The 11,555-nt window shown below is 42.5% G+C and overlaps 1 protein-coding gene across 2 annotated transcripts in view; it reads right to left on the bottom strand.

Moving 5' to 3' along the window:
• The window catches only part of akap6 (A-kinase anchoring protein 6), a 189,622-nt gene that overhangs the window by 143,632 nt on the left and 34,435 nt on the right, over positions 1-11,555 (bottom strand). For both annotated transcript variants that reach the window (XM_014194357.3, XM_014194363.3), the window contains exons 3-4: positions 9,054-9,305; positions 1-970 (exon numbers count right to left, since the gene is read on the bottom strand). The exon at positions 1-970 is cut by the window's left edge and continues 698 nt beyond it. In XM_014194357.3, the coding sequence (XP_014049832.3) occupies positions 1-970; positions 9,054-9,305 (1,222 nt within the window). The remainder of the gene's footprint in view (positions 971-9,053; positions 9,306-11,555) is intronic.

The raw sequence follows: 11,555 nt of genomic DNA, 5'->3' as shown, positions 1-11,555 counted from the left end.
TGGAGTCCTCGCTGGAGGCCTCGTCATAGGATTCGTGGTCCAAGGGATCCCTCATGGGAGAAAGTAGGGGGCTGTCTGTGTCTCTGACTGTCTGTGGATCATCCATGTCCCTGTTGCATTCCCCAGTGCCTGAGAAGGGGATGGGGATGGGGGAGATGTCTTGGGCGAAATGGCCTCCCTGCCCTGCCTCTGAGGAGCTCCTCTGCAGGGGGATGTGAGCTCCAGCAGGGCCCCCCTGTCTCTGGTACCGTCCAGCCTCGCTCTGTCTGCTGGCCTGCAGGTTCCTGTCGTTCATTGCATGCAGGCTGTTGTAGGACTGGCTGGCGTTGCTGGGGTACACAGCGTCCAGCTCCAGCCAGAATTTGGAGCGGTCCGGAGGGTCCAGGAGGGAGGGGGTGCTCCGGCTCAGGTCTGCCTGGAACTGAAGAGAGGAAGGCAGTGTGGATCTCCTCAGGCTGAGGCTGGTCTCAGTCTCTCCCTCCAGGTACATGGGCTTCTTAGGCAGGGAGGGCTGGGTGGGGGACACCTCGTTACTCACGCTGCCCTGGAGTGGGCGCTTGGAGAGCGGAGTGCTCTCGCTCTGGGGCGTGCCGCAGTGCATTGTGGGTCCCGGTGCAGGATTGTTGTCCTCTCCTCCGCTACAGAGTGTGTCTTTCAGTCTCTCTATGGTGGTCCCTGGCTCCTCCTCCTCCTGCTCTGGGACGACCCCTTGGTTCTGGTTCTGCTTGACCGTGATGGTCAGCAGATCCACACTCTGGATGAGCTCTGGGAAGTCTTTCTCCAGCCCGGGGTAGCTACACCGGGGATCCTGGCCGTGGCCTGGTCCCCTGGTACCCTCGTGGTCCTCACTGGGGCTGTAGTCGCTGAGCTCGTAGGCTGTGATGCCACAGTCCAGGGAGAAGTAGTCCTGACTGCACTTAATGGTCAGCTGGCCACTGTCGTCCACCTCAGTCAGAGCATCCAGGCGAGCCTGGGGGGGGGGAGGGACACACGGAGGGGAGAGAAACATATGATTAACACAGCACTTAATTTAACTCCGAATATTCAAGTAACAATGCCTTAGAGGGACAATCGGCAGTTGAAAACAACAACAAAGCGCCAGCCTGCCACTGTTTTGGTAAACATCTGAGGGATGGGGCTGGAGAAACGTAACCACTCCCAAATTCATAGACAAGGATATGGATACAAGGACTGACCATCCATTAGATCAAAATTATAGCTTTAACCATGTTTTGAAGCGATACAGTGTTTATTTAAAATTGCTTATATTATATAGTAAAACAAGCTGATATTTTGGGTTCTGATAGAGTATGACAGCTGAACTAAGCTCATGAGGGATTTATACGTTATATTCTTCAATAATCAAAGGCTGCATATATCATGACATGAAAAGTAAAAGCATTTATGTATCAATCGCAGATTTCCTCTTTAAATAAACCAAAAGGGGTTGTGTTTTCCAACATCAAAGAGAAGCAACTCCTAAGAGTGGACATTATACTACAGTAAATCATATTGCACATGCATGGAGTCATCAGTAGTAATTCCTGCATGGACCACGGGGTGGTGTGCACTGCGCTCTCGATGTAAAAGACACTGGATGGACAGAGGCTTTGATGTGTAACTTGCCAATTTATTCTTTCTCTCAAAATGTTTCTCTCCTTTTATCTGGTGTTTTACGTACACAGTGTGTGGGAGTTAGTCTGCTAAACAACAATGTACCAAAAGCTTAGCGTCGAGGCCAGGATATCCAGTGGACGACTGAAGAGTGCAGCATGTCCTGTGGACAGGCCAGGAGATTCAGAGAACACACACACATATCCTTTCATTGTTCTGTCTGTGTAATCATATCATTTAATGAGGCCTGCTCAGACGCGGAACCTTAGATAAACTTTCTTTAACCTCTACCACTTTATTTCCCTTCCATTTGACATACAAGTGAATAAAAAAAATAAAAGAAGAAGAAACTGCACTAGGAAACATAGATAAATTATATAATGGATGATAGTAAAAAAACTTTGGAGCACCTTAAATGACATTTCAGGCGAAAAGATGAACACAGCTCATTCATCACGAACCCCTCTGATATTGGCAACTACTTGAATTACTTTTTCATTGGCAAGATTTGAACTTTTAGACATGACATGCCAAAAACAAACTCAGCCTTCATAACCATGCATAATTGACCAAATGATGAAAGACAAGCATTGTCATTTTTTATTCTGTTAAGTGAGTGTGAAGAGGCAGAAACATTTATTGTTGTCGATCAATAACGACAAACCACCTGGGGCCTCATTTATCAACCATGCATACATTTCTTACACAATTCTGGCATACGTGGAGATTTTAGAATTTGCTAATTATTGGGATTCATCACAGATTATACATTATATTGACCAGATACTCTAGTGGCCCTGTAACAATGAAAATACATTTCTTCAAAAATGGAAGGCAGGTGGGAACATTCTAGCCAATGAGAGGGCAGATACGCATGTGAACAACAGGCACAACTCTGATATAAAGTGTTTTTTCTCAAAGTTGCCAGGATGTCAAATGTCCTACTTATATCAGTACACTCGTAAAAACCTAAGCATTACGAAACTTCTATTTGATCACATAAGCCACACACACGTAGCAAATAAGCCATTATATTTTTTGTTAACCAAATTTGACACTGTCATAGACCTCCGCAGAAAAACTCCTCGCTTGGTGAAATAAAAAAAAACGAAAAACTCCACCTGATGGAGAAGACAGATTTTGGGCCCAGTTATCCCTCTCGTTTGGCCTCTTCCTCTATTGATTTAGCAAACTGTCGCAAGAAACATATACACTGAGTGTACAAAACATCAAGGACCCCCCCCCCACTCTCAAAACAGCTTCAATTGATCAGGGCATGGACTCTACAAGGTGTCAAGTGTTCCACAGCGATGCTGGCCCATGTTGACTCCAATGCTTCCCACAGTTGTGTCAAGTTGGCTGGATGTCATTTGGGTGGTGGACCATTCTTGATGAACATGGGAAACTGTTTAGCGTGAAAAATCCAGGAGCGTTGCAGTTCTTGACACAACCGGTGCCCTGGCACCAACTACCATACCCTGTTCAAAGGCACTTTTTTTTGTCTTACCCATTTACCCTCTGTGCGCCACACATACACAATCCATGTCTCAATTATCTCAATATTAAAAAATCCTCCTTTAACTTGTCTACTCCCATTCATCTACACTGATTGAAGTGGATTTATCAAGTGACATCAATACAGGATCTTAGCTTTCACCTGGATTTGTATACTCAGTGTACAAATGTTTTCAATGATAAATCAGAGCCATATTATATTTGTGCGGTCATGAACGAGTGCTACAACCTCGCTTGGAAAACGCCCTCCATTCACCTTTTATGGTAATAGAAACACCCTCATTTGCTGTATGATTTGGAGATGTTGGAACTGGGCCATGATAGTAAAAAAAAAAAAACAATGGCAAATTTGATCATATATCTGTAGAGGTGTGGAAAGAATGATGCAGTGACTTTTCCAAACTAAAAATGCATGCCGCCTTAGCGATTGATAATTTCGTAATTTCGAACAATTCAAAAGTAAACGCTACAGCTCACACTTCTATGCAAAAGACAAATTGTTGTTCAACATTTTGTTTATCAATACATTATCGTGTTTCTATCTCCTGCCTTGGTGTAGGCTCTGAAATGAAATAGGCTATGATGTCGAGCTCCTAATCCTATTGCACAGCAATACTGTAGCCTACCCATACAGTCAAGCATGCTTGGCTATTGAATGAGCGATTGATAAATGGTAGCCTACTATTTGTTGTGTAGCGGGAATAATTTAAACCAGTTATGTCAGAAAAGGAGCTACATGTACTGCAATATGATTATGATTTAGGCCTATATAATAAAAGTAAAATAAACAGACGACATACTGCAATGCGATCTCTTATCCAATGGCAAATGCATCTGTTTAATCATTAGGGCCACGTTTCAATGTTTTTTATTAGCTTACTGTTATTATAATTCCAGTGGTGTAAAGACAACTTCTACTTTTACTTCAATACATTCCTAAAGAAAATAATGTACTTTTTACTCCATATATTTTCCCTGACACCCAAAAGTAGTCATTACATTTTTAATGCTTAGCAGGAAAGGAAAATGGTCCAATTCACACACTTATCAACAGAACATCCATGGTCATCCCTACTGCCTCTGATCTGGTGGACTAACTAAACACAAATGCTTCGTATGTAAATAATGTCTGAGTGTTAGAGTGTGCCTCTGGCTATCGGTAAAAATATATATATATGAAAACCGTGCCGTCTTGTTTGCTTAATATAGGAATTTGAAAGGATTTATACATTTACTTTTGATACTGAAGTATATTTAAAGCCAAATACTTTAAGACTTTTACTCAAGTAGTATTTTACTGAGTTAATTTTACTTTTTACTTGAGTCATTTTCTATTAAGGCATTTTTACTTTTACTCAAATATATCAATTGGGTACTTTTTCAACCACTCTATAATTCCCGTGCATCAAAAATCTCCCATTACCACCAAACGAACAATCCGCCTATTTGCTTGAAATACAGTTGATGAAGCATTCTCGAAGTTGTATGCACGCATGTTTTTATATTTGCGTGGAAGATACTCATACCTTCCCGTCAAGTTCAACGTTTACAGTATTTTTGGTGCGCATGCACGTTGATAAATGAGGCCCTTGGTACTGACAACTTGAATGGAGAATTACTGAGGATGTTAGCGGACTATATTGACACTCTTATTTGCCATCTGGGTCTTTCCATTTTATTTCAGCAAGCCACACCCACCATCTGAGATTTTTCTGAAATGGTTTCTGTTGTTAGACAGAAACAGATAAGCATTCCTGCAACATTATTTTATTGAAAGACAATTTGAACTCTAAGAAATAAAGCTAATTGATGGCACCCAACCTGGCCATTTCAATTTATAGGACGCATATAATATTCAATAAATATAGTACCCAACTTCAGATCTGGCCCAAAACTCTTCTTAATAATGATTAAGAAGTGAGGAATAAATGGTTAAAAGCCACCCACAGACCCCCCACAACAATCCCATCCCAATGGCCAGTATGCAGTATCAGTTCTCTATGTTTGACAAGAAGTATGAAGCTGCGACTTGGAGAATTGTTTAATCAACCTATGCAATGTATTTTCAGGGAATTTGGTGATGGTTTTCGCCACTGTTCAGAGTAATCAGTCATTGAAGTTTTTAGGTTAATTTCCCATCATATATCCTGATATTACCAGGTTTTGACCATATGGTGCTAAAAATAAAAAGTTAATTGGCCAATTTGGGTGCAATCAATTAGCCTAATTTTGCAATATTCAATTTATCTTTCAACAAAATAATGTTTCAGGAATGCTAATCTTATCTGTTTCTAACTACAGAAATTATTTCAGAACAATCTGAGATTATTTTGTGCTTTTTGAGGTGCAATGACTCATCTCTTCAATCTAAGCCTACAGGAAAGTTTATGTCCTCAGACCTGGAGGGAAGCAAACGTCACTCCGCTTACCAAGAATAGCAAAGCACCCTTTACTGGTTCAAACAGCCGACCAATCAGCTTGCTACCGACACTTAGTAAGCGTTTGGAGAAAAAATTGTATCTGTTGGACCAGATACAATGCTATTTCACAGTAAACAAATTAACAACAGACTTTCAGCATGCTTATAGGGAAGGACACTCAACATGTACGGTACTGACACAAATGACTGATGATTGGCAGAGATACATTTATAAGATTGTGGGAGCTGTTTTGTTAGACTTCAGTGCAGCTTTTGACATTATCGATCATAATCTGCTGCTAGAAAAATGTATGTGTTATGGCTTTACATCCTCTGCTATATTGTGGATCGAGAGTTACTGGTCTAACAGAACACAGAGGGTGTTCTTTAATGGAAGCCTCTCCAACAAAATCCAGGTAGCGTCAGGCATTCCCCAGGGCAGCTGTCTAGGCCCCTTACTTTTTTCAATCTTTACTAATGACCTGCCACTGGCTCTGAGTAAAGCCTGTGTGTCTATGCTGATGACTCAACACTATACACGTCAGCTACCACAGCTTAACAAAGAGCTGCAGTTAGTTTCAGAATGGGTGTATCGGCCGGCTTAACCCGGAGTTGTAAAGGCCCTTTGCACTACTTTTGTGAGAAAAAAAAAACACTTTTTGGTTTATTGTTATTTTTCAGGGGGCTATGGTTAAAGCCCCAAAAAAATCCCATGACTGAATCTTAAGTAGAGCTCAGATCGATTTCTGAGGCCAAATTAACTTCCCCTTTCATGTAAGAACATCATGACCATCATGCTTTTGTGGAAAGAGGACCATTTTCTACAAGGAATGTATTTATTCACACAAAAAAAATATGTTTTTGTTTGTTTGTATTACACAGTGACATTGTCCTTTTAAGACGATATTGCCCCTTTAAGAGCTCTGTTGCACAGTTGCCCCTTAACCATGCATGAAACTCAGTTTGTAAAACGGCATTTGTATAATGATGCCATACGCGCAATTGAAGGAGTAGAGAAATAAACGTGGTAGCAATGTAAAACTGGGATCCCCTCTTTTTTAACAAAGGCCAAAACTGCTTTCAAAATACATTTGCCAAAACTACTTACAAAAGTGTTTTCCCACAAATTGTAGTACATTTACTGCTTGTCAGTATGGCTCTTGCAATTTGAATGCAGCCTGAGAGGAATATTTATCTTGCATAGAACACACAACAAGCCGACTCTGTAAATAGGTAAGCTATTCTACTACGGGGTTGTCTGATTTAGTTTTAATAACAACATTATATGGCAAAAATAGTAGCACTGGAAAGTTACATCCTGAGTGATGAAGTATAGGCTTTGAATTACTTTGCCAGCAGCTACAGTCATAGCCGCGGGAAGTAGCTGTGGAGCTTCTAAGTGGCACAGCAGTCTAAGGCACTGTATCTCAGTGCTAGAGGCGTCACTACAGACACCCTGGTTCGAATCCAGGCTGTATCACAACTGGCCGTGATTGGGAGTCCCATAGGGCGGCGCACAATTTGCCCAGCTTCGTCCAAGTTTGGCCGGTGTAGGCCATTGTAAATAAGATTTTGTTCTTAACTGACTTGCATGGTTAAATAGATTTAATTAAAAGTAAGGGTGCATTCGGAAAGTATTCAGACCCCTTCACTTTCTCCACATTTTGTTACTGTCATGTGTGCTCCCTCTCTGGCCTCTAGGTCACCAGGCTGCTCGTTGTGGCGCACACCTGTCACCATCGTTACGCACACCTGCGCATCCTCAGACTCACCTGGACTCCATCACCTCCCTGATTACCTTCCCTATATATGTCACTCCCTTTGGTTCCTTCCCCAGGCGTTATTGTTTCTGTTTCTGTGTCATGTCTGTGCGTTGTTCGTGTTTCTTATTTTGAATTATGTTGTGTTCATTTATTAAAACACTCACTCCCTGTACTTGCTTCCAGACTCTCAGCGCACATCGTTACAGTTACAGCCTTATTCTAAAATTGATTAAATAGTTTTTCTCCCTCATCAATTTACACACAAAACCCCATAATCACAAAGCAAAAACAGTTTTTTGAAATATAACATTTACATATGTATTCAGACCCTTTACTCAGTACTTTGTTTAAGCACCTTTGGCTGCGAATACAGCCTCGAAACTTCTTGGATATGACGTTACAAGCTTGGCACACCTGTATTTGGGGAGTTTTTCCCCATTCTTCTCTGCAGATCATCTCAAGCTCTGTCAGGTTTAACGGGGAGCGTCGCTGCACAGCTATTTTCAGGTCTCTCCAGAGATGTTCGATCGGGTTCAAGTCTGGGCTCTGGCTGGGCCACTCAAGGACATTCAGAGACTTGACCTGAAGCCACTCCTGCGTTGTCTTGGCTGTGTGCTTAGGGTTGTTGTTCTGTTGGAAGGTGAACCTTTGCCCCAGTCTGAGGTCTTGGAGCAGGTTTTCATCAAGGATCTCTTTGTACTTTGATCCGTACAGCTTTCCCTCGATCCTGACTAGTCTCCCAGTCCTTGCTGCTGAAAAACATCCCCACAACAAGATGCTGTCACCACCATGCTTCACCGTAGGGATGGTGCCAGGTTTCCTCCAGACGTGACGCTTGGCATTCAGACCAGAGAATCTTGTTTCTCATGGTCTGAGAGTCCTTTAGGTGCCTTTTGGCAAACTCCAAGCGGGCTGTCATGTGCCTTTTACATTCTACAAGACGTCAAGGAGGAAAGCAAATCCAGACTCATCCTGGAGAAGAAACACAAGTGGGAGTGGTGTTTGGCCAGAGCGATGTGGATGGGTAGTCAACTGACTACCTATTTCCAAGGATGCAGAAGCTTTAAAGCCCCAATGCAGATGTTTTTATCTCAATATAAAATCATTTCTGGGTAACAATTAAGTACCTTACTGTAATAGTTTTCCATAAAATTCTAAAAAAGAAACAAAAATTGCTTTTAAGAAAAAAACTATTTCTCAAGCCATAATTTTTCTAGGACGGTCTGGACATGCCCTGAGTGGGGAGGGACTGGGATATGTAATCTGAAAAATAAGCTAGCTGTTATTGGCGGAGAGGTTTGTGACTCTCTCTTTTTTTTTTTATCTGCAAAAGTGTTTTTTTTTTGTTTTAGTTTTTTGTTACTCTCTGTTATTGGTCTACTATATTAACTTATACCGCCGGGGGATGTCACCAGTCAAGCCAAAACGGGCAGACCTGGTGATCATTAATAACAAAGAGGAACAGAGATTTCTGAACTGGATATCATACTGTACAAATGCATCTTTCAATGAATTGTTTCATTTGCCATTATCATTTTGCACAAGTGTTCTTTATGCTTATTCAATAAATCATTGAACCCCCCCCCCCCCCAAAAAAAAGCTGTTGTGTGTATTGTAGACTAGTGCATGCCAGGGTTGTGTAGCCTATATAAATCTGTCGGGTGTAGTTCAGGCTAGCTATAGTGCAACTGTACAGTAGTAGTACATGTAGTGTTGTACCAGAGGTTGTGTGTACTATTTACCTGGTCGTGGTCCTGGGAGAAGGCCTGGAGGATGTCTGTCTGTCGGGTGTAGTTTCCGTTGGAGTCCTGGAGGCCCTGCAGCAGCCTCTCCTTCAGTACCAGGACAGAGACACGGAGCTGGTGCCACAGGAGCTGGACACTGCGGATGTCCACGATGATGTTCACAGAGTAGGACAGCAGCTTCAGGGAGAACTCTGTCTCCAGCAACGCGTGGATCTGCTCTACATGGTCCGAGATGTCCTCGCAAATGTCCTACACACGCACACACACGCACACGCACACACACACACCACACACACGCACACACACGCGCCACACACGCACACACACACACACACACACACACACACACACACACACACACACACACACACACACACACACACACACACACACACACACACACACACACACACACACACACACACACACAGACAGGGGAGAGAGGATAAATAATCTTTAGATTATGATATGTCTTTTAAGAGAACCAGAGAGAAAGAAATCATCTCCTACAAAGACAAGTGTTTTTATATGCTCAACTACAAAATAAACTTACAGTATAACAACGAGTTTTTACTATGCATCGCAATACTTGTTACACTGTACTTACAGATGTAATTACACAGGAATAACAACACCAATGTAACTGTTAGCTCCCTTTTTCACACAATACAAACGTACACATTTCAATCAAAGTATCTATAGGCTGCCAGTGTACGCACCCTGAAGTGGACTCGGCATGTCACATATCTTTTAAGAGAACCAGAGAGAAATCAATCCTGAGATGAGAAGTCTTTGTATATGCTGAACTACAACAACAAAAAATCTCAAAATAAACTTGAAGTTATCAGACTCAATACGAAGCAGACAAACATGTTAGGATTGTGAGTGCCACCGCCAGGACAGTAAAAGCAGAAGCAGGTGACGATTAAGTCATAAGTTCCATGTTTAAAATATGAGTCAAATTCACAAGAATGGAGTATTTATATCTACGCATAGAGCACATTGCAGAGAAAATGGATACCCTTGAGAACACATAGACAACCATGGCCTACCATTACTGATGGCACCATCCACTTCCACAGTAGCATACGACTCTTAGCCAATGCTAACCATTTCCTGAATAGAAGCAGCTGGCTCATGGTTAGTACTGACAACACTGTTGCATGGACATAGTCAGCATTCATAGGTCGCGAATACCAAATGTGAGGCCTGTAAATTGAACTGTAGACCGACGTGTCTCTGTGCTGTGAGACTATTAGCCTCACATTGAAATTTTCAAAAAAATGTATTACTTATATTCTTTGCAATGAAGCTATGAGGCGGAGTCATTCCACTACAGTACCAGTGACAGCATGTCTGATCTGGACCTAACTGGTCAGTCTCGGCACAATGACAACTCCATGACAACTGACCCCGTCCCACCCAGCCCCTCCCTACCACAGCTGCTGGCCCAGCCTGGCCAGGACTGGACTGTCAAGCCAGACTCATACTGTACCAGAGGAGGCTGGTAGGAGGAGCTATAGGAGGACGGGCTCATTGTAATGGAACAGAGTCAAACACGTTGTTTCCATGTGTTTGATGTGTTTTTTACCATACCATTCATTCCATTCCAGCCATTAAAATGAGCCCATCCTCCTATATCTCCTCCGAACAGCCTCCTTTGTACTGTATATACAGTGACAGACAGTGGATATACTGTAGCAATGATGATAGGAGAAACTGATTCACATACTGTACTGAACACTGAAAAGTTACTGAATAAATATATTCCCTTCGGCCAATTACACACTACAACAACACAATCATACACAATACTGCCCCATTTACTTATTACAGGCTAACGATTAATGATATTTGATATGAAACGAAGGGGAACACTGGCAGCATGTTAGTGCAGTGACACCCAGGGTAATACTGGTCTATCTCAGGAACAGGATAATAGTGTCTGTCTATGCCTGCCTAACTCCCACCCTGTCACCATGGTGCTGAGGGCATAATCCAGGCTGGGATGGGCAGGGCCATTTAATATTAAGATGCTAATTTCAGCCTTCCAACGACCGACCGTTAAAAACCAGACGGAGACAGTTGGGCTCCGCCACAGTTTAAAACCTCTTCTCACCCTCAGCTCTGCTTCTGAAAATACTGCTGAGTCATCTCATCTCCTAGAGAGCCACTTCCGCTTCCCTCTAGTTAAAGGACTAGGATGAAGTTTCCCCAAAACAGTGATCTTGAGTCAATTTTGACATTCCCTCACTAACAGTTAAGGTTAGGATTTGGGGAGAGGAAACTCACCCTAGATTTGTACCTAGGGCCAACTTCACCACAGAGCCTTGTTCTAAGGGGTTTCAATATGGCAGCCATCTTGGATGATACTTCCTTACAGTAGTGATATTACTGATATTGAATAAATGAGTTTCTACTGCAGCACGACAGCACACATTTGGCCACATCTGTTTAGTCAGGCTCTGGCTGACCTTTACCCCCTCCCCCAGTCCTGGG

The sequence above is a fragment of the Salmo salar genome, chromosome 01 (genome assembly GCF_965601325.2).
Source record: "Salmo salar chromosome 01, fSalSal1, whole genome shotgun sequence".
In the NCBI taxonomy this organism is placed as follows: Eukaryota; Metazoa; Chordata; class Actinopteri; order Salmoniformes; family Salmonidae; genus Salmo; species Salmo salar.
Note: the sequence above shows the minus strand (reverse complement) of the source record. Positions and strands in the feature narration are given on the sequence as shown.